This window comes from Chenopodium quinoa, unplaced genomic scaffold (assembly GCF_001683475.1).
Source record: "Chenopodium quinoa cultivar QQ74 unplaced genomic scaffold, ASM168347v1, whole genome shotgun sequence".
NCBI classification, from domain to species: domain Eukaryota; kingdom Viridiplantae; phylum Streptophyta; class Magnoliopsida; order Caryophyllales; family Amaranthaceae; genus Chenopodium; species Chenopodium quinoa.
In genome coordinates, this window is record NW_018745024.1 from 3,963,016 (window position 1) to 3,987,372 (window position 24,357).

Consider the following 24,357-nt stretch of genomic DNA (forward strand, 5'->3'; position numbering starts at 1 on the left):
AAGATGTTTTCTTGTCTCTCGTTTCTTTTCCTTTTGCTGGTAGAACAAGCATCTTTCAATTCTGCTTTTCACTCTCCCTTCTCCCATGACCTTTATTACTCCAGGAAAAATGGAAACCTGAGCTTTGCACCTCAGTCACATCCCAGCATTCGTGGTTGGGGAATTGAGAGGAGAGAGAAAATGGAAAAGGGTTAATGTTTGGCCGGATTTCGTGAGTGGTGGTTGAGTTTCTTGGCTGGTGGTTGGCGTCCATGGTTGGTGGTCGGATTTAAGGGTTTTCTATTTTTTTTTGTTTTTTTATTAAATTTTTTTAACCAATTATGACACATGTCACTTTAACCAAAAATAAATAAATATTAACCCATTAAACTAGTAACCGACATTTGAAATTGAAGAAAAAAAACACCCCCTAAAGTTCGGATTATTTCAGTATAATCCAAAGTTGGGATTATTCTACCAAAATTGATGAAAGTTGGGATTATTATTTCTAATTTTCCTTTTTTTTTTTTTTTTTTTTTTTTTTTTTTTTTACCTACCATATAGATATTCGTCATCATTAAATAATTATTTCGTATAATGAATATGTTTTCTTAATGTGTGCCCTATTACAAAAACCGAATCTATTTAGACCGATTCGTATTCGTATTCGTATTCGTATTCGTATTCAGAGTTCGCTTACTAGAAGAGTCGAAGTCAAAACGTTTTCCAACAACTTCTTGAAGTATTTGGTTAACTTTTCCCGGAGAAAGAAAGATCTACTGTAGAATAATACGCCCTATTCTTTTACTTCTTCCTCCTTACACTACCATTAATTCTCTCCCCCTTCAAATTATCCCCAATTTCCCAAACCCTAAATCAATCCCACACTATTCTTAATTCACATTCAATAGTCCCTGCAATTCAAATTCAGGCGATGTCGACGGTACCTTCATCGTCATCTGCGTCAATTTCTTCGCAGTTTACATATTCAAATGGATCGTATTTTCCGACGCCGTTTCATCTCCAACAAACTCAATACGTTGCGCCGCCGCAACCTCCGCTTCCTGCCGCCGTCCCCGTCATTCCTACCGCTGCTCCCATCGCCCCTTCAGTGTATCCTGCTGCACCAGGGGTTTACACGCTCCCCCAATTTCAGCAGGTTGTTAAAGATTTTGATTTCAATCTTTTTTTCTTGTGAATTTTTGATGATTTTGCATTGGTTTTGTTGTTAGTTTTTAGATATTATGCTAATTTGATAGGTTTTAAAGCTCTATTGCTGTTTAAAAATTGAAATTTGATGAATTGTTCGGTATTGAATGTTGTGGGTAGTTGATATTTTATGGAACTGGAATTGATTAGGGTTAGGATTCAATGTTAGGTTGTTTCGGGTGGTGGGTATTTTTATTGTGAACTGCGTAATTGGGGGTTACTAAGTTTTTTTCTGAGTAATGGTTGATTTCTTGGTTGAGGCGGATGTAAGAAAGAATAGATGTTAGAAAACATTGAATATTTGAGGAAAGCAAAGGAGTTAGAGTTCGGTCACACCATCTTTTTCAAACAAAAACATTAACATAGGGAGTGATCCTGTATGGATTTGCTGTAATTAACTATGACGGCTTGTATGGATTTGCTGTAATTAACTATGACGGCTTGCTTGAAGTGCTTTGTGTTAAACATGGAAAGTCCTATGTTGTTATCAGGTTACGTTTGTCTCTGGTCAATGCACCTGAGTTTTATCGATTCCAAATATATTAGGCTATATCCGATTCTTGCTTTTTTAACAAAATGCCGAAACAATTATTTCCTAATCCATTGTGTAATATGTGGTTGTCAAACCATTACTGAAACCAAGTTATTGAGTAATTTAGTTTACACTCCTTGGGTTAGGCCGCTTTGCTGCATCCAAATTATCCAACCTTCCCACTGGCACAACAAAGATAGAGAGGTTTTAGGGGCAGAGAGGGGCCGAGGGGGTGGATTGCTGCATTGTTTACCATCATTATGGTAAACTCTGCTTGCTGCTGTCTTCCCACTGCTACCTTTAATTTCACCTAGCCAATCTTCTCAGCTGTTAACTGTACCATCCTAAAGTTCAATATAGGAGTTTTGTATGCTTTGAATATTTGCATGGTTGGAAATATATGTGTTGTTAATTGTTATGCATTAAGTAGAAGTTGAAATGGACAAAAATACAAGAATATGGGTATCCTAGCAATAGCTTTAACAATGGATTCAAGCTAACATCTTATTTTGAGGTTATAATCAGTCTGGTCACAATAGAGTTGTTTGGCTGTTATATGAACTCATAAATTTGGGTTAGGTAGTACTAAAGAAATGTAGGGATTATGAATTTTTTTTTTTAAAATAATAACTATGTTGAAAAGAAGAGCTGAACCTTATTGGAAACGAATTACCTTTTTAGAGAGAGAGAGAGAGAGAGAGAGAGAGAGAGAGAGAGAGAGAGAGAGAGAGAGAGAGAGAGAGAGAGAGAGAGAGAGAGAGAGAGAGAGAGAGAGAGAGAGAGAGAGAGAGAGAGAGAGAGAGAGAGAGAGAGGGAGGGAGGGAGGGAGAGAGAGAGAGAGAGAGAACCAAGTTCTTAAAGAATACTATTTTGTTCTTATTCCTAATTCCAAAATGCATACCACTTGTGTTACTAAATGACTTTTTTTGTCTTTCTGGTGAGAATTTGGAGTTGCCTTCTGACTGATTGAGCTCTTAAAAAGGCTATACTAAAGTAGTTTTAAGAGCTTTTCTTAAGACTTTTTAGTTGACCATGGATAGGTATATGTTATTTATGTGCTTTGAATGGGATTGGAAAGCCAACCTTTCCTTTTTTAACGGTAAGATAAGATAGATTGAAAAGTTTTGTATGTTTGGGTGGTTCAATCACTCCATTTGGCGACTTTGTTAGCCATGTGTTACGATTATTTCTGCCTGGTACATTATTTTTGTGGAGCGATGTGAAAGGGGATCAAAACCTCATTCTGGTTTTATTATTTTAAACTTATAGCAAACAAACCATGGTTGTCTTTTGCTGCACTGGTGGATTGGGATATTATGTTTATAGTATCATTACTTTTTTCACTGTATTTTATTGATAATGTTATTGTTTTCTATTACAGGCACAACAATTATTTCAAAAGGATGCACAAACTATCACTCCTGAAGCTCTAGAGAGTGTCAAAGCAGCTCTTGCAAGCAGTGACATTGAACATAAAGCGGAAACAAAGAAGAAAGCAGTACCTCGTAGAGCTGCTGGTCAGGCATGGGAGGATCCAACACTTGCCGAGTGGCCAGAAAGTATGTTTATTCTTTTCGTTTTCTGATATATACCCTGTATTGGTATAGTTGTATGTTTCTTGGAATCTTGTTTTGGCGCTACCAACCTGTGAATACTTTAATCTCTTTTGATTATAATAACATAGAATTATTGTAGCTATGTCATAAAGAAGTATTTTCTCCAACTTTGCATCAGTGCCTCACCCTCAGAGTATTAACCCTCTGAAATTTGGCAGCCCTTGCATTCTGATCTGGATCTGTACACTAATGAATCTTATGCTTATCTGGTTTCTGACTTGTGCATATTTGGATGTGTTGTCCACAAAATATTACAAGAAAAGAGTACTGTCAGCTGGGGAACAGCCAAATCTATTGAATAAATGTTCAGACCATCTTGTAAGCTGATTTGTTGTCACAATTGTATTTGCATGTAGCTAGTATGTAATTATCTCTCACATTGTTTTCACCAACTCGCCTACACTCTTTCTTTTGATGTTTTTCTGTATCCTTAACGGTGAGGATTCATTCACTTTAGTACCTTTTCTTGCTTGGATTATCATCTATTAGAATCATTTAAGAGCTGTATATTGGTGTGTTAACCAGGCAACAGCTGGGAATTAAACATGGTAGGCTGAAGCTGAGTGATGGTGAGTAAATTCCTGTAAATGCTACAGAGTTCTTGATGTAGCCAGTTCGATTGATGTCCAAAAAATTGGATCTTTTTATTTCTTCTTCCACAGGAAATTTAGGTTCATTCATTGCTGTCACAAGACTATCTTTTGCAGTTTTGCTTAATTGGGTAAATGTGATTTTTCAGACTTCTTTGGTAATAGAGTAATTGTGCAAGGTCTGTGTATTCCAAGAAATCCAGAATTTTGAGTTCTTGTATTGCTAATTTGTCTTTGTGTCTCATGTATGCATTTATGTTCCTCATGCTGCTGTATTTGAGTTTTGGCACTGACTGATTTGTATTTTTCAGATGACTATCGCCTATTTTGTGGTGACCTTGGAAATGAGGTGAATGATGACGTCTTATCGAAAGCATTTTCACGCTTTCCTTCCTTTAACATGGCCAAAGTAAGTTATTGTGTTTTGTGGACTGTCTGATTTTTCCCATTCCCTTCTTTGTGGTTATTTAACTGGGTTATTATTATTATTATCTTTTTAATATATATTTTTTTTATAGGTGGTTAGAGATAAACGGACTGGTAAGACTAAGGGTTATGGATTTGTGAGCTTTGCCAACCCTACGGATCTTGCCGCCGCTCTAAAAGAAATGAATGGTATGTATATCTATATCTAAAATGATGATGTGGTGTTGACTGTCTTTCACTCTGTATATATCTTAACCTATTTATAGAACACCTAGTCAGTTGCGTGATTGCATGTTTTAAGTTTTTTATCAGTTACATGCAATTAGTTTGTCAAATAATTTTCTCATTACTTCCCGTTCTTTGCCACCCTCCGTGCCTGTTGCTAGAAGTTATGGCCTTGCTGCCAACTTACAGGGGTTTATTTGAAACCAGTACTTGTTTTGTTTGGCCAAATTGCATAATTGTGTGATAATTGCATTCGATTCCCAGATATGCTGTGGGTTTGGTCAGGTAGTAACATATGTCTATAAAGAGTGATGCACTCTGTTTCTTGCCAATAATAGAATTGTATTAGTTGGAAGTAGTTTGGAACTTTAATTAATTGATTGGCAAATTCTTAGCTCTCCCTTGCCAGTTTGTACATTGTTTATAGAATCTTTGCCACACATTTATATTTTTTTTTATAAAATCCATGTTTGGCAGGTAAATATGTTGGAAACCGGCCAATTAAACTACGCAAAAGCAACTGGAAGGAAAGAATAGATCAGGAGGCTTTGGAAAGGCAAAAGGTAGTGTTTAATACCTAAATGTTAAGCATTCTGCATTTGCCATTATTTACTATTACTAACTTTAACTATAATTTATGTTGCAGCACCAATCCTACAAGAAGCCTAAGCTGGCTAAGAAGAGTGTATTGCACAAGTGACTACAAGCAGTATTTTGATGTAGTAAGTTGCTTCTTTTTACTGTTGCTTTGGGATATCTTACCAAGTAACTAGTATTTGATCAAAATAAATATTGAATATTGCTTATTTTATTATAATATGAAGTATTTTGTAAGTTCAAAGTTCTTTGGTCTCTCCATGTTCTGTAGTCTACTTCATGTACAATAACTTTGCTTCTATACCAGATCTTGTCTTGTTTATAATCAATTTAAATTGAATGCCATCTTGTCAATTTCAGATTCTAACATCCATTGAAGAAAATAGTACTTTCATATTTAAATAGAAGTCTCAATTTACCCAAAAAACTTGTCCTTCAATTGAAGTTTTGTTTTGTCATCTAATTTTTATTATTACTCAATTATCCTATATTTTTTCGCTCCTTAAACATTGCACTATTTTCAACTCTTAAGGAAGTTTCACAAATATTGCATCTTGCTCATTTTAGAAAAATAAGGTACCCAATTTACCTTTACTTCAGAGTAATACTTGTTGCTTTAGTTTATGATTGCAATCAAATGGGCAAGTTTGTATTTTTTCCATCTCTCTCTCTTCTTCCACTACCTAGAATATATATTTATCTTCAACATGTGCCAAAGACAAACAAGACTTTAATTTGGGGATGGAGAGAGTATGACCAATTATGATCAATAAATACAAAGCCAACTTGCTATAACAATTTCATGACTTAGGGTGTGTTCTTTTCACTTTAATAATACAAGTTTTATGCCCAATAAGTTCAAATAAGTTCCAATCAGTTTCTTCATGAGGTATAATAAAGTACCAATTAAGTCTGATATGTAGTTATGTTTGAATACGACTTTGCTTGCATGCTAATGTGCATTCTTTCTTGCTTTGCAGACAACTGGAGTCGATTGAAATTTGAGGAACCATGATGTTCCTATGATTGGTTGGGATGATAATAACAACTGGTCTATGGATACCAAAAGAAGAGCAAGAGTCCTGTATTTTATGTATGATTGTCTGATTTGAAATGATATAGAAATTGTCTGATTGACTCGTACAATTCATAGTCTAAACTTTAAAGCTCTAATTTTCAATGCTAATACTATGCTTGAATATTGTAGAATATTATTTTCTTGTTTGCCATTTAATAGTATCTACATTTACAATATTGAAAGACAATTTTAATAGATTTGTTTATCTACTACTACTAGTGTTGGAAAAGGGATTTGTTGTTGCTGTTGTGTGCGTGTGAACGTGTTTGCTTGTGTGTGCAAGGATTATTGCTTGCTTTTTAAAAGAAGCAAAGGAAGTATATTAGGAAGCATCAAATAATTGCTGGTTCAATTTTGAAATGTTAAAAAAAGAAAACTGGTCACTGTCTCATGACAAGGCAAATCATCATCTACTGTTGTACTTAGTAATTTTTTTGGTCAGTGACAGTGATTCTATCGTGAATTGTCAAGTCCACTTAACAATTTGAGGAAAAATTATACATCTATGAAGGCCGTTCTTAAGAGTAGTTGACAATGTGATTAGTTTGAATATATCCCTTTCATAGTTTCATCCCTTGTAGAAAGCCTTATAGCTATTTTTTTAAGTCGAGTTTTCAAAATTTGACCAAGATTTTTCGTTGATTCATAGTTGATAATATTGCAAATGGAATTTTCTTTCTCCGTTCCACAAATATTGGGTCAAGTCTTGGCGCATAGTGTCTATTGATTTTAGCGCATATAGGATGTCAATTTTACAACTAAAAAGTACTGTTTAGATAACTTATACTTTAGTGGTACATTATACATGCATAATGGTACATTATAACATACCATTAGAGAGTCAATTATTTTCAGAAGTTGAAACTTATAGAATGGTAAAAAGTACCACTACACTCGTAATAGTCCACAAAACGTACTATTTAGACAAATTTATTTTAATGGTACATTATACATGCATAATGGTACATTATAATGTACCATTAGAGAGTCAACTTTTTTAGAAGCAAAAGTTAATTAGCGGAAATTACTTCCTTACCTTCCTATTTACATAATTAGCCCATAGGTGCTATGCGCCCAAACTCACTCCAAATATTGCAATATTTACCATTAGAAGGTTTCACAAATATTACAACATTTCCTCATGTTTTCTTCTTTTCTCTCTTTTTATCACGTGCGTCTCTAATTTTATTCCTCTCTATCTCTCTCCTCTTTTTAAAATTTATATCTGATTCACATGTAATACTTGGAAAACAAAGGAAATGCTCCCTCTGTTTTTGAATACTTACCCCACTTTTCATTTACGGTCGTTTTAAAATATTTGTTCCATTTTTTTTTATTTGAAAAACTTTTATAATATTTCATTCATATCTTTCACCTAGCGGATCCAACATAAATTATATTTTATTAATTTTATATTCTCCCGCCTTCAATTCTCTTAACTACTTTTGCTTTTTACAATTTTTTATTCTCTCTTACCCCACTATCTCCATATTTTATTACTTTCTCTAATTTCTCCTAAAACTCCGCGCATGGAGAAATGAAGCATCCCTCCGTTTCAATATGATAGTCCCATATGGAATCAATCACATAAAATAAAAAAAAGGGAATATTTGGAATCTAGAATTAAGTAAAAAACAATTCACAAATAGTTTTGTCTTATTTAATTTTTTATTTTTTTTTTAGGAAAGCATTAGCCATAATTGCATAAATCATGGGAGTAATTTCTTTACTTAAGAGTCATTTTATCAATTCACAATCAATTAATCTAAGCAATTAGAATTTATTATGTATAAAATAGGAAATAAAAACTAAGTTAAAGTAGAATACATTCAATATGGGTAGAAACTTTTTAAAACGTCCAAAAATAGTATACGAGACTAACAAATTGAAACGGATAGAGTATTTAAAAACAGAGGGAGTATTATTTTAAGGAAAAATATAAAAAGTATATATATACTTTAAACACAATGTAAAATAGTTTGAAAGAACCCATGTAAACATTAACAAGAAGCTCTACTGAAAGTTGAACAAAATTTGGAAGGGTTGATTCCAATTTTGACAGTAAGATTCATTTTTAATTTTAATCTACTTTAATTTCATATTTTCTTTTTTTTAGAGGGAGAACTCAACTTTGCTCTAGAATAAGAATGTTATTATTGCATGTACAATTTGATGGTTTCCAACCCTCATCCCTATCTCCTCCACAGCTACTCTCTTTATTTCAAAACAATCCAACGTAAAGACTTTTAAATAATTCTTATAACAGAAAATTAACTGTAAAACCATATTGTGGTCTACTAATTACCGGGTAAATTAATCAGCCAAACAAACAGTTATTAAGCGACTAGAAAACTGTTTACAATACCCTCAAGGCGGCCTCAATGAAAGAAAAAGAAAACAAAGGGCCTTCATCTATATAGAATGGACAATATTTAATATAATTTTCTAAACAAATTTCCTAATCACTATATTTGAAACTACTTGTAATATTTAACCAACCTGTGTGAAGATGATAGGCATTTATACAACAGCTATTAAAGGGACCAAAAAAATGTAGTCTTCCACCTTATGGATGCTTCTCAACTATCCCCCTCTCGAAAAATCAAAAAGATTGTGCTTCCTTGAAAATTTATGTCATACCATTCGCAGAAAGCCACGGACTTCAACCAAGAATTCAAGAAGATTTTTTCTGAACCTTTGGTGATTAATACGATCCAGTGTTGAAGAAAGCTGGTTAGAGCTTGTAAGAGCATGCAATGCAGTTGCTAGTCTGGTCTGGAATGCTGGATTCGTTTGTTTCTCTATCAGCTCACTGCATAGCCGCTGAAATAGCATAAAGTTTTGAAGATCAGTAACAGCAAAGTAGGTCAAAAAGGATTTAGAAGTGTAGCTTTGCCTCAAATCAAAGCAGGTAGCATAATAGCACAAGTTTTTGAGCACCGAAACTGAGAGATTCAACAAGTGATGGGGGTAGAAAAACCATGTTCCCATCATGCAAAATCTAGTCCAAGCTGATTTAACACAATTTTCATTGTCCTTGCTCATTTTATCCTCACCTAATTTTCTTTATGGAGTCAAATTTACCACACAAACCACTAATTAATCATAATCTATACTCCTATTTGTTGTTTCCATTTGGAATATGGGTACAAACCTAGGAAGAGAGGATAGATATTATATAGATTGTGTGTTAGTAGAATGGATGGAGTATCAAAATAATGTAGTAGATTTGTGTCAAAAGTAACTAGTAATTAGCATCATCGGCATTTTTTAATATTTGTCTTCACTTATCATTAGCCATTAAAACGGGTCATCATTTGGTTTTTGAGAATGCAAAATTTTTCTGATTGTTCAATATATCAATAGAAATCGAAGATAAAGCCCAGCCAGCAACTGGAATTATGCTTGAAGCGAGGCAAGAGCTCTGTATACCCTTATGCCATGAGACCCAGACATAGAATATATAAACTTCTTTAGTACACAGCCACAGCAAACAGGCACCCAATATTTAAATACCTTAAATGGATTAAATGAATTGATGCCAAATTCAATCTCAAAAGAGGTTCCAAATCCTTCAACAGTAATTTTAAAGTCTAATTTATATTTCAAACTTGGCCTCAACTTTGAGTGATTTATGACAACCACAAAATCTGCAGACATGCCGGCACAGACTTCAATGTGCTATAAGATGAGATGATTACCTGATATAGACTTGGCTCACAAAGAATTAAAGGAAAGAGAGCATCTGCCGCTGCACTCACCAAGTCAGTGCTGAAGTACCCAAAAAAGGGGGTAAAAATAGGTGAAGTTAGAAAGTCAATGGAGCCTGATGCCCAAAAGGAAAAAAAATTAGTTAAAATTACCAACAAACTTGTACCTGTAATCCTCAAACAGAAGTAACTGCAGCAGGGAAGGGAGGAAGCGACTCAAAATTCCTTCCTGAATATTCTCCCCCTTACCCTTGACACCACTAGCAGCATGTGAGCCTAGACCCACGTTTCCAGCAATAGTTTCTTTATAATGAAATGAAGCAAGGGCTTTCAAAGCTCTCAGGCACTTGTAAAAAATTTCAGAATCCTGCACCACAAGGTAGAGGAACAGATGCATCAATGCCTGGTATATTAATAAGAAAATAGAACTTTATCGGTGGTTCTCCAACTATACTGAAGCTAAAAGTGGCAGCCCCGCTAACAAAGTTAAGTCCAGTGGATATCTGATTCACCCAAAACTAATTGGACTGGAAGTGAATGATCCTTGATGGTTTTCTTTATATATAATTTTTATTGTATAAATCTTTTGCTTTTTCTTTTGAAGACTGGGTTGAAAACAGATGTATATTTAGAACATGAATGAAGCCCCTTCATTCATTCATTCATTCAATGTTGAATTTCTTTTTTGTTCTGCAGTCATGTGTTGTAAATTGTAACTTGATTATAAATTAAAGATACTTATGGTGCATTTGAATTTAATATACAAGTAGAAGGCTAGGATCAATATCATCTTTATATTTTTCTTTCTTACTCCATATGTTTCACATTGTTCTTCTCACTTAGAATCTTTTGTGAGACAAATTTGGTCAAAGTAGGAAGAACAATATGAAACAGAGGGAGTATTATTCAACCCTGAGATAAATAAGATGCATTTCCCTGACTTGTGTGATTGGTAATAACTTCCAAGAAAATAAAAACCATTACCTGATGGCGAATGCCAAAGTCCAAGGTTCCAATTATATGTGCCAAAGCTTCTGCATTAAGTTGACCAACCATTTCTGGATAAACCTCCAACATGTGTGACATCAATGAGAAGTACTGCACAAGTGATCACTGATATATCAAATTCCATAAGTAAATTCTAAAGCTTGCAATGTACACATGCAGAGTAAACAAACTTACATCATGACATAATTTAGGGTACTTCAAAAGGTCAATAGAAATCAAAGGAGTGATTATGTGGAGACCTACAAATACAACCTGCATCAAATTAGACACAAAAGTCCTTAGTACCATTACAATTGTCAGAATGCTCATCCACTTTATGAAGTGTCCAGTTCTACTTTTAATTAATTGACACTTGCCACAGCCAGTAAGGAGTAAAAATAGATGAAGTTAACTGGAGGTGAAAATAAACCTGAGCAATGCTTATAGCCTCTGACTGGACAGAGTCGGTTGAGAAGTCAATCTGTAAATTATAAATACTCAGTCACGACTTGGGTAGAATGGGTATGTAATTAAATTAATTCTGACGTACAGAAGCAATCATACCAGATCTTTTGTGCAGAGGCTTGCAAGTAGCTGAATTAAAGCACGCAGATCCTTATATTTCTCAGTACTTGCTTCACTGGCTAAGGTCTTTGAATGACTAATGGAAATCTAAATCAACAGGAGGAAAAGTATTTTGTGTTTTAATACCAAGACAACAAAAATGCATAATTATTAAATATACATTGGGAGACCGTCAATAGGATCCTAGTGAGCATAATAAATTTGATCCTAGTGAGCATAATAAATTGTTAGCTTATCAAAAACATAAGCAACAGGAAAGCCAGTATGTTTCGATTTCTTTCTAAGTTACAAATCAACATTATGATCAAACAGGAAGCATACCAACGAAAACACTTTTGGATAGGAAATGACTAAAGAGGAGGAAGGACTCAATTTTTGGCCTTTCTGACTAGTTTCATCTGTATTAAAAAAACACATGATAACAATTCAGACAGGCTCTGTGTAATAGGACGTGCATCCATGAATATGGATAACTTTGGCATGACTTCAGCAACTACTGAGCTATAAATCTCAGGACTCAATACAATGATAAGAGACTACAGTTAATATCTTTGTAATTGGATGTTCTAGAATATACATAAACACTCTCCTAAATAATTTGGTCCAGCCCCTTTTAAAATAGAGTAATGATATATGTAGCCCTTAGGGCTATAAATAAGCATTAAATATACTACCTAAAATAGAAATAAGTTGGGAATTCATGACAAAATCACGCGCAAATCGGTGTAATTAATGTTAATTTATCCTCAATATTTCCTCTTTAAGCTTCTTATACATAGCCCTAAGGGCTATGTTTATCATTTTCCTTTAAAATATACTAAGCCCTTAATAAAATGATTGGTTCCAACAGCCACTCACTTGTGGTTTTAACAAATATTTATAATATTTCTACCCAAAGGCATTGCCCATACAACAAGCCTTCAGCTCACACTCAAGTTTATAACCTTTGATTTACAATCACACTCACCCCACCCCACCCAGCCAAAAAAAAAAAAATCCCAGAAGACTACCTTGAGGCCTTGACAACATCCATCCTAACACTCGTGAAAAAAGCTTATGCCAAATCCAACAAGTCATAAAAGAACACAACCCTTCAATCCTCCACTTCTTCAATACATTCATTATAAACTAGTAAGATGATTTTAAAATTCAACGACAGTTGGACAATAAAGATTCAATCACAATCTACTATGACACTAATCTTAAATTTATAAAAGTTAAATTATAAAGAGTAATAGTATGTCGAACAAGAAAAAAGGTAGTTACATTTTCCAAGATAAAACCTTTCCTATATTGTGTTCACCTCTTTGTCTCTCCCTCCACTGTCCATAATTGTCATTGTTGACCATGACATGACTTGTCATCATCTCTCTTTCACAATCAAAAGCCATAGAATATCATTATAACATCTCATCAATTGAAGGCTTAAAAAGTAATTCAAAGGAACTTTTTATGTAAATCCTTGAACTGAGACAGGCGGACTCTTTTAGCAGGAACACAGAGCATGGACAACAAGGTTGGTTAAGGTTTGTGAACAGAGTAGGTAAATAAAATTTATCCTGTCAGGCATCTTAGTCTAATCTTACCCTGGCTGCTCCCATGTCCATATCCAGATCATCGCAGGTCATTGTGATTGAGGTATAACAGCAGATTCCAAGAATCAGGTTTTCAACCCCTTGATTTAACTATTCATACCTTGGGCATCCTTAAGGATCCAAGAGTATTACTTCCTTGCACCATTTCAGACTCACATTCTCACCTTTACCTCATGGCCTCACCCTTTCACCTAAAATTAATTGTCTAAGTAGTAAGTCGATTGCAAAATGAATCACTCCACTTTGCAGGCTTTACAAATACACCGATTTCCATAAATCTCTCATTACTAGGCACCAATGTCGCCAAAGCTTCTAGTTCATGTTCTCATCTCTCCTATAATTAAACAACTTTGGTTTGTACTGGAGGCAATGCAACTGACACATGAGTAGTTCACCAACATTAAATAGAAGGGTGTTAGTACATCAGGGGTATTTTATGCTCGTGGATTTAGAACCCTGGTTGTAGGTCTTTGGTATTTGCGGCTGCGTCACAAAATTGTGAGTTTTCCAAGAAAAGAGGATCAATTTAATGATCCAGCTACACCAATAAGCAATATGAGTTCAATGTCTCTTTTCAAATATACATTTGTAAAGATAATAATAAAATATAATGAATATAAAAAAGGAAGAGTGACGGATAAAGTGTTTATAATTCACAATAGTTTAATCACAGATATATGTTTAGGCAAAAAACTTGGATAATCTATAATTAGATTCTAAGAGTTAAAACACTGCACATACCAAAAAAAAAAAAAAAAGTTCAAAGGGTAGCACAAGCACAAAAAATATCATAAAGGGGAGCATAAATAGTTGCATCTATCTTTGCCAAATGTCTTCCTCAATTTTAATTTGGCAATGTCAAAATAAAAAATCATATAGTAGGACATGAACAATACTTACAGTGATATAAACTATTTGTAATGAATAAATTTCTATTGCATTCTCCAACATCTAACAAAACAATTTAGGATGGATCATTGCTAAATTAGATTAGATTACAGAAAGATAATATTAAGTGTCATCCCGTTTTCATTATAATTTCCCTATTACCAATAATTTCTTCTACTCTTCAGAGCAGTGCCCCCCATGCAAATAAAGAGGAGTTTTAAATCTTTAATTACCCACAAAAATCTTGTTCATCATTCCTAAAACCAGGTTAATGCATTCATAAAGCCAAAGATAAGCACAAGCTTTAGAAATTTACCTTGCCAATGTTGTGGGAGGAGTATATCTGAAGCAAACGCATACAGAAATTGATGAGAGTAGCAGTTTCTTGAGCCTCCAGGTAACTAATTTGGCCACTTACCCACTGGACAACAAATTTGAGCAGCAAATAGACAACTGCAGGCTAAAGAATATATTAACATTAGCTCTGATAATAAAGCATGTAAAATACTTTTATACAAAAAATTGAAATCTTAATAAGTGATTAGTCTAAAACCAGTAGAAAGAGTCTCCTTCAAATGATGCAACCAACACAAATACTAATGTCTCCTAACAAATATTCACCAAATCCTTTCACAGTTCCTCCTTATCCATGCATCATATATTCCATTAGCATCATTATTATTACAAACAGCAAGTTCCATCAGCTAAATATAATTACCACCTCAAGCTTTCCATTTTGTCAAAGCTCGGCCAAGTACTATCAAAGAAAAAGAAATTTAAGAGCCTTTGTAATTTAAGAGTTTAGATGGCAGTTTATAAAGTAATGTGATATAACGAGAGATCAATACCAAAACTGTAACAGGGAATAAGCAGTGCAGAAGGAGGCTGGCTATCAAACCGGATCATAAAGATCACAAATCAATCAAGGTCCAATTAAGATAAATCCTAGGTTATAGTAAGCAATTGTAATAAAAATAGAAGGTCCAATCATCACAAAGAATAAGATTGAGGGGAAATGATTGTAAGGTTACCACAGAACTTTTTATTAACATTGCCTCTGTTATACACTATTATCCATCTCCATATTTCTATATTCCAATCTGATTCGTATTAAACGATCACAGATCACTACCAATCTATATCTTTGATTCATTGGCCCGCCAAGCAATTCCATCCCTAAATAAAGAAAAAATTTACTATTGGCATGGGTATTAAGAGTGCTCATGTGAATAGAACTCTTTCCCTTCACTTACATTAATCCAAACCTTTTAAAATTGGAGGGGCATAGTTGAGAAAACATAACTTTACCAACCTTGAAAAAGAAAGTGAAGAAAGTAATACTATTCTTTCACCCGTAATTTAGATAAAAAGCTTACCAAATTATTACTAGATGAATATGAGCATTACCTCATTCTTGTAAACTTCAAGAAGTTTTATAATAGAATCCATTACAGAAACTCCCATCTCATAAATTGCCCTTTGTGTCCGAGGTTCTGAGGCACCAGCAGATCCAAGCAGCCGCTCCAGTAAGCAACACACCTGTGAATCCAAAAACAACATCAAAATATTTACAAATCAGGAGAGTTCTCTTTCTCATAGGTGGTCACTTACCACCATGATAGTCTCTGGTTGCTGAGAGACATTCTTGATATCATGTTTTCCCGACAAATCCAGAAGATAAGCCGTCATATGATTCATGAGATCTCGAACAAACCTTTAATATACCATACCATGTTATCACTATATGTCCAATTAATCATCCATCAGAATTTAGAGTAAAAGGTGTCTTTTGAACCAAGGGCCTGAATTTTTAGTTCTTGTGACCCAAGCTCTCCTTTGGATACAGACATCCCATGTGTGTCTTTCTAAATAAATATATTCACTGCTTCAAAGAAAAGGAGTCTTACTGATTTGATGTCTCAAGGTCTCTCAGTGCAGAAGCCGAAAGAACAAGAGTTCGTGCAAGGGATCGCTGCATAGATAATGTGGTTATTACAATAAGTCATTATTCTTCAACATTCAAATAATAAGAAGCCCATAAGTTGGAAACTTACATGGTGAGGAGCACTCAATGAGAACAAATTTCTTTCATTGACAAAACATTTTGCCAACTCACGCCATGAATCCTACAGCATACAAAATTACAACTTAATTCCAGTTCTGTGTTTTGCCTCCAGAGAAGAACAAAGGTAATTTAGTTTGTGTGTAATTCTCTATCTTCCTAGAACTAAATCAGCCAGCTTCCCAAAGAGCTTAAAAGTTAATCCAACAAGCAAGAACTTCAATGTAAAAGATGTAGGGAACTACTGGATATAAACTTGCACAAGTTGAAGCAGCCTTTACTAAGTGAGATTATTTCAATTTTGCCATCTCATTTCAACACAACAGTACTATGGTTGGAGCATTAAAATTTTATACCAGACACCGAAAATTAAAACAGAAAATGGCATCATGGTATCCAAGCCACCACAACACTCTTTCCAATGAAACCTCCAGGGTTTAAAATTAATCTTCATCCAATCCTGAAAATATACTGTGCTACATATATTTTTACTTACCTACACTTATTCCACTAGTAAGACACTTGGAGCAATTTTTTAAAAAATACCTTAGTAAATGAGAAGATAAAAAGAGAAGAGAACCAAAATCATATTAATAGTTAGAATTTTCAGATTCCCTAGTACACGCAGTCATACAACAGACAAAAATAAATTCTCATAACACCTGCAGCAGAAATCTTTATCCATACTAACCACTATGTGCATTTCTACGAATCTATCCTCCTTGCCCCACCCTATCCATGCCCCTCTAATAAAAGGAGAAGAAAATTCACTCTGCCCTTATTACTTGAGAAATAGAGGGGGCTAGCAATACCAAATACACATGCACGAACTCTATGAATAAGGCGCTAAGTGAATTTGATATCACAAAAAATTAAATTTCGGTGGTCAATTGTAACATAGCAGCAAAGTAATAGACAGCTCAACAATTAGAACTAGAAACTACCAGAATATCTTGATTCCCAGCAAACTCAAATCTTTGTCAATGCCAGTATGACAAAACCATCAAACATAATAAAAATGTCAAAGGGGTGCAAAGTAAAAAAAAAAAAAAAAAAAAAAAAAAAAAAAAAAAAAAAAAAAAAAAAAAAAAAAAAAAGAGTTACGTAAATATAGAGTAAAGTGCAGCATGTTACTTACCAAATAAACAAGGTGGGCACCAATATCCCGATATCCAACTAGCCCATTGAGTAGATGGCGACAAGTAAGCTCCTGAGAGTCAATGCGACATCAGATGTAAGATATGGTTGAATAATAGCAGGGAGAAATTATATATTGAATATTTGTATGCACAATGATTCGATAGTGAACCCTTAAGTATTCCAGGAAGGTGAATCAGATAACAAGATCATCTATTAGCAAGGAAATTCAAACTTCCTCACCACTACAAACAAAAGAAGGATATAAAGAATTTGATGTTGAAAGTCATAGAGAAATATGTATGTATCACTCGCATACAAAAGGAGAGCTAAGGATCACCACCCCCACCCCCTACCCCCACCTAAATAAAAATAAAAATAAAAATAAAAAATCCCAGAACAGTTATGATTGCCAGATCAAGAAGCATCAAGAGTCAACATTAACTCCCAGGCAAAAGGCTTCACAACTTGCATACAGCTAATTTCCACATTTATTAATAAATCAGCAGCAAATCATTCGTCAATATATTAATCCTAAATATAAGTTCATACATCATTGAGGATTTCCAATGTTAATACAAATAAAATAAAAAATAATTAATCCAAACAACTACAACTCAAGAAGGGTGAACAACTGAATTGATGGTTTTTGTTACAAAAATGCACTGAAATACAATCAGGCAGTATTTTTCCAGGGCTATGATAAATGAAATCCAGAGAGGAATCCAGATGCAATACTTGAGGACGCCTAGAAATGCAATTAGATATAACTAGTGTACACTGTACAGAGGATATTATTCATTAAATTGAAAAGACCACAGTTCAAACAATTGTAAGGCAATTAGCAGCTCCCTCAATACCTGCAAATCCTTCTCCCCTGGATAAGAAATCAATGTTGTCATGGATATTCGAACAACAAGATCAAGGACAAGTTTTCCTTGATTAAGTTCTCCAAAAAAGTCCATCAACACTTTTTTAGAATGCTGAAGCTGCTCCGGAACATGACAATTAGCATTATTCCCACAACCTTCAGGTGACATCAGATACGTACGAGACCATCGGGCAAGAAACCATATTACTGCCTGAAAATACCGTCTGTTACTGCTCAAATAAACACTGAAAGACTTAACACGTATACAGCAAGAGGGGACCTTGTCTACTAAGCATATCCATGAGAAGTTGACAACCACATGGATAATTTCCATACATCAAGGACATACATGCCATCACACTCAAATTATAAATGAAATTTCCAGTAATGAAGTTGCCACTCTCCCTCTTATTTCTCTTGAATTTATCATCAATTCCAGACCAATCATTGATCATCAATAGCTAAAACTGAATAAAAAAGGAACATGTATGTGTGTGCATCATTTAATGCGTAAATGCACCTGGACGTGTGTGAACAAATACTATTATATTGGAGTGTGACCTGTACACGAGTCATATTTATTATTTTGGACCAAAAAAACATGGATACTTATCATATAATTGCTGGATTCGACACTAAGCAAAATTCCCGTGTAGGACAAAGGTATGCACAGTTTAATTAGAACAAATACATATAAAAGCAATTATGTATGTATAAATCTATATTTGTAGTGATTTAGAGATTAGTATTTTCAAGATAAATCATCAGGCAACATTCAAACAACATAAGATACAAGCTGGGTTATTTTGATACGGCAGAGATTAGCTGTTCCTAAGCATAGATTTACAGCATAAATAACCAATCAACATAGGCTAATACTAAGGAGAGGTTATATAAAATTAGGGTTATCCAGATGATATTTGCCTCATTTGTGGGAATGCAACTGAAACTCAGAGTCACATGCTTTTTGATTGTCAGTGCAGCAAGAATTGCTTCATTAAGTATTACCCTGGTATGGCTGAATGTTAGACAACAATTTAAAGAACTTTACTGGTCTGGTCAGATGGATCAGAAGGAAGCAGTAAGGGAATAAAATAATCTTAAAAAGGGGTGATTCTCACTGGAATTCTAGCCATTGATTATTTTTTTGTGGGATTCTGGAACCCCGAAATTCATAGAGGATATACTAGTAAAGCACAAGATACATGATAATTAAAATAGGGTACAGTGGTACACATTATTATTAATAAGAAAATCAATCCTAGTGAAGCTTAATTTGCATTATGTATTGTAAATAGTTTGTACAGGCTTTTTAGCCAGGTGGTTTTGTCCTGTATCCCGGTCCTATCTAAAAGGTTTGAAAGGTTGGTAAAGAATATAAAAGTTAAAGCTTTCTTGCCAGGGAACACGGGAAATATGCGAATGAAGACAAAATCATAAAAGCTAGTATTTTAGGGTTAAGTCAGGAGCTTAGGACATCATAATACTGAACTGACTACCTACATACACTTTGGTGCTCACCATCGTAATACATAATCAGTATACTATTGTAGCAGGATGAACAAAAGGAAATAGCATATCATGACATCATTTTTAGCAACTGCACATTAGTGTTAGAAGACAGACAGGCAAACAGGACCGATTATAATAGCAAAGTCTCAACACTAATCATTGCAGAAAAATTGTATCCCATAGGCCACAAGAAAGAAAACAAGGAAATTTTTTAAAACTCACAGCACATAAATTGTTAGCATAAGAAAGTTTTGTCATCACGGCTGTACCTCCATAAGACGAGGGCTAAAAACCGATGCTCTAATTTCTGGATCAATACTCTGCTCAGCAAAACGTAAGATGGAACTGCATCAAGCAACAAAGCCAACATGGATATATGATACACCAATAAAGACTAAAACCAATGTCAAGCACATGTGACTCATCAGTTATCACAAAACATAAAATTAATTAGAATGGTCTCTAGTCTGAAGAATGTGGCACTAAAAGGCCAAAATACTGCAAGAAAGCACAAATGAACTCTTTAGGCTTTGGCCTTGGCATAACAAAAGAGGAAGGAGCCAAAAAAAGCAAGAATAAGAAATCCATCAAAGACACTATTGTCATCTTTCATATTAAGGGTTTAAGGAAAACAGTTTCTTGGCAGTTGTAGCTGTTAGGTGTAACACCCTTCCACATTGAGACTAAGAACAGAATATATCATCCATCCAAGATCCAGCATCCAGCAAAAGTCAATAAGAGTTACCTTTTCGAACTAAAGTGGTCCTTTTCTAAAGCATCTAATGTCACAGGGGACTGATCTTCCCAGTGCTCACCAGTGATACGTTGCCGAGGGGTAGTGTTTAATTATAATTAATACTGCCTCTTTAAAGGTTGGATGGGATTTTGATGCTTAAGAACTAATGCCCAATAAAAAATTCAGCATGCAAATTAGTTCAACCAATTAAAACTCGTCAAATAAATGTTCTAGCAGAAAATTGTCATTTTCACATGAAGGCAGCAACAAATGCCACAAATTTCCAAGTCTAACATGAGAAGTCACTAAAGAGACAGCCACCATCAATCAAATTCATGTGTAGTATAGGTTATATTATGAATTGGCTAATTAATGATTTCTTATTATATTTCATAGCAATTCAAGCTCCAACGAATTTCAAAAATAGGATAGTAAGAATGAGTATAGCATATCTCAATATTAAAAATATAAAAAACTGACAAGTTCCATAGCATTATTTCCAAAGGACTTCTATAGTTAATCACCAACTAAACTACCCTAGCAATCTCTTTCCCTCTTTATCCTCTGTTTCTCTTTCCACAGCCCCTGATTGGCTCTTTTTTTTTTTTTTTTTTTTTTTTTTTTTCCTTTTTACTTTTCTTTTTAATGAGTTCATTATATACTTTGGATTCAGCCACAACCATCATTACGACTTCCCTCAAATGCCTTTCATGATCATATGATCAAAACCAGTTATCCAGCATGAAAAAATCTAGCACCATTTAAACAGCTGCTTACGTATTAACAATATACACATCTTCATCTACTAATGTTGTCCCAAAACCCTGTGTGTCTAGACTGTCTACCTAATACCTACCAACTTCATAGATAGCCATTACCAGTCCCTCACCGTTTGGATAAAACAAACACAATGTTCAGAGGTCAAAAGTTGAAAAAGATACATATTCACATAGATGTTCTTCCCTAACACTTACTATTCCTACTTCCTGGCCAAGAAGATAACTATTAACAGAAGAGAAACAAAGGTAATGGATGAGGCTGGCTATTTATATGGCTTGACAAAAAGAAGGGTAAGTTAAAATTGCAATGTTGACTGGAGACTGCAGAAGCAGGATGGAGGAAAGCAAGCAGCTGGAAAAAATAACCTACAGGAAAGGCAGAGCTGAAGCTTGGTTCTGTTACATGTATGAGGAATTGAGCACCAAATATTTCAGAAGTTTATGCATGATAGAGGCAAGAGGAGGTGGATAGACCTTGAGTTATACGCAAACTTTCGTGTATAAGAGGGATGACTACATTGCACATATTCTCATAGATGCAAAAGGAGGTGGATAAAACTTGAATGCACTAGCTTTTATGTCATAATAGGTTTTATAGGAATGATCACATTGTACATTATATTCCTATTTTAGTAAAAATATCATCACAACCATCTTCCAATCCACCAGCTAATTTCAGTAATTGTAATGACAAGCAGAATTTTAACCATCATGTGTAAAAAGATGGAAGCACCACAAAAAAGCTGCAAGAATTTTACACGTTTACCTGGAAAGTATGACTACTGGATGCTTGTCACCTTCTACGCTATCCAAAAAGTGTGTTTGTATGGCCTCTGGAACCTAATCACAACAAAGATTATGTGAAACAAATACAAAATAGATAACAGACGCTAATAACTTTGAAAGAATAGCTTCAAGCACTGTTGTTTTACTCAAAATTACCTCAGCATTTTTTTTGATGCATTTATTAAACAAAGTACAACATATAACTCAGATTAAAAGCTGCCCTCTCATTTTCATTTAGATTTTGGGAAGAGAAGGTGGCCACTCTGATTCAGTGGAACAATCCAATATGGTATATGATGGTTATTACAAGCAACCATTTCAGCCCATTGAAAATATACCTACAGGCAGTATAACAATCCAATGCTTAAGAGCTGCCTCTCTTTTTCATTAAAATTTTGGGAAGGGTAGGTGGCCACTGTGAGTTCAGAGGAACAATCCAATATGGTAACTAAAAGCAACCATTTCATCCCATTGAAAATACAACTATAGGCTGAAATACAACAATCCAATGCTTACTGTAAATTTTTTTCTTTTTTTTTTTTTTTTTTTTTTTTTGTTCCATCAAAAAAATTTCTTATCCTATTCTCAAAATTTGACAATGAACATATGAAACTTTCAATTTTTAACAAGAATAACATAATAATCATAACATGTAAAAATATACTCTCTCCGTCCTTATATTAGAGTCTCATTTCTCTTTATTATGTGAGTAATATATGTTAGAAATGGGACTCTAATAAAAGGACGGAGGGAGTAATATTTAATGATATAACAGTATCAAAAGGTGGCGGTAACATTTTTTTTATCCATTATACATCAAGAACTCATAGTTTGATCTCAAAATGTAAAATAACCCACAAATGTTATGTAGCTGAGAGGTATAAATTATTCCACATTAACAAAAAAATTTGAATCAAGCAAATAGGACTTTCAGATATTAGCATTTGCAAACTATCATCGAAATCATATTATCAATATTCATCCACAACAGCAGTCTAAAATGCACTTGTTAGTGATACCTTCTCTTTATTAGAGAGCTGCAACTTATTTAATACGAGAAGCGGATAAACAGAGCAAGATTCAATGGTGAAAAAGAAAACGCCAGTCATCGTTAAGGAACAACAAGGTATGTAGAAAAAGGATGGCTCAGCAGGACATTACTAGAAGCTATAACCCAGCACCTAAGCTTATCATTGATAATCAGTTAACAAAAGGAACAGAGCATGATAAGGCAACCAATAAACCACTACCTCAGATTCTCATAACTCCCATTTCTATTTCCTGTACACATGTCATTAAAACTAGTAGAGAATTCCGCAGTAGAGATTGACTTGACTAACAAGATCCGTAGCTCCATACTCAGATAAGAATCCAAAACAAACAAGGAGCGAGCGTCAAAAACTTTCTGTATTGTCCCCTCATCACAAAACACTAAATCCTCTCTGGAAGACCAAAACAGTTTCCTAAAACTAGACAAAAGTCTGTAAAAGTACATCAACGTTGCCTCCATTCTGCACTCTTATATCCCTAACTAGCATCAAGCTTCCAAGAATCTACACAGACTGATATCCATCAATCCCTCACTAATGAAACAAAGTTCTCACAAGAGAGATTCAAGAATGAAGAGAAATGAGAAACAATTTCAACAAAGGAAGTCTAAAAATAAAAGCAACAGCTTTGCCTTGACAGAATGATGACCCTTATCTCCATTTCAATGACACATTCAAAATTCATACTCATCCTGACCACTACAATCTCAAAAAAAAAAAAAAAAAAAAAAAAAAAAAAAAACCTTGGAAGGGTTTGGGGAGTAAAACGAAAAGGGGGTAAAAGGATTTAAGAATTTACAAATCAAAGAGCATTTAAAGGAATAAGGGGTATGCTTTCTCTTTTCCTGCAATAATTACCCAAAACTAAACAGCACCCAGATTATTATTAAAATAAAAAAATTAAATTAAAAATAAAAAAAAAAAATCTAATCCCACCAGGACAAAGACTATACTGCCTTGGCTTCTTTCACTGAGTTAGTTAATCATATTTTACTCTTCTGCCCTTGGGTTCTTTCTCTTGAGCTCTTATGACTAATTATTTGTTTAGGATGAGCTGTTGAGCCGTGTCGAACATCATCCATATGGCAACCGTCAATTAGTTTCAAGAAATGTTGTTCAAAATTTCAAATTGGCTTTATTAACATGATTAACCTATCCTTCCTCCCTCATTGACCGGCCACAAAATCTTATTAGGCAACAGAAGATCAATAATAAAAATAAATAAATAAAGGCAACTCTTCAACTGGTGGAACATAAAATAATTTTTTTTTTTTTTTTTTGCCAATTAGCTACTTTATATCCCCTTGCGATGGTCATTGAAAAAAGGCATTGGATAAGTATAACTGACAAATATAAGCCAATTTTTAGCAAAACGTGAACGGGAAGATCACCATGTAACTAATTGACA

The 24,357-nt window shown here is 34.3% G+C and overlaps 2 protein-coding genes across 5 annotated transcripts in view; one reads left to right on the forward strand and one right to left on the reverse strand.

Moving 5' to 3' along the window:
• Positions 1-591: 591 nt before the first annotated feature.
• LOC110708331 (RNA-binding protein 42-like) lies at positions 592-6,445 on the forward strand. Its single transcript, XM_021886438.1, has 7 exons — positions 592-1,138; positions 3,102-3,279; positions 4,238-4,335; positions 4,445-4,541; positions 5,055-5,140; positions 5,224-5,299; positions 6,155-6,445. The coding sequence occupies exons 1-6, from the start codon at positions 914-916 to the stop codon at positions 5,275-5,277; spliced, it is 738 nt and encodes a 245-aa protein (XP_021742130.1). The 5' UTR covers positions 592-913; the 3' UTR covers positions 5,278-5,299; positions 6,155-6,445.
• Positions 6,446-8,489: 2,044 nt separating this feature from the next.
• LOC110708332 (exportin-4-like) overlaps positions 8,490-24,357 on the reverse strand; it is a 34,473-nt gene continuing 18,605 nt past the window's right edge. For 3 of the 4 annotated variants that reach the window (XM_021886439.1, XM_021886440.1, XM_021886441.1), the window contains 16 exons: positions 21,881-21,954; positions 19,869-19,944; positions 18,077-18,298; positions 17,218-17,289; positions 16,072-16,143; positions 15,925-15,989; positions 15,629-15,731; positions 15,425-15,556; positions 14,334-14,477; positions 11,514-11,621; positions 11,380-11,430; positions 11,145-11,222; positions 10,947-11,060; positions 10,130-10,329; positions 9,954-10,023; positions 8,490-9,075 (listed from right to left, as the gene is read on the reverse strand). In XM_021886439.1, the coding sequence (XP_021742131.1) occupies positions 8,887-9,075; positions 9,954-10,023; positions 10,130-10,329; positions 10,947-11,060; positions 11,145-11,222; positions 11,380-11,430; positions 11,514-11,621; positions 14,334-14,477; positions 15,425-15,556; positions 15,629-15,731; positions 15,925-15,989; positions 16,072-16,143; positions 17,218-17,289; positions 18,077-18,298; positions 19,869-19,944; positions 21,881-21,954 (1,770 nt within the window). In that variant the 3' untranslated portion in view covers positions 8,490-8,886. Of the gene's footprint in view, positions 9,076-9,953; positions 10,024-10,129; positions 10,330-10,946; positions 11,061-11,144; positions 11,223-11,379; positions 11,431-11,513; positions 11,622-14,333; positions 14,478-15,424; positions 15,557-15,628; positions 15,732-15,924; positions 15,990-16,071; positions 16,144-17,217; positions 17,290-18,076; positions 18,299-19,868; positions 19,945-21,880; positions 21,955-24,357 lie in introns of those variants that run through there. The other variant, XR_002508707.1, reaches the window with a different exon arrangement.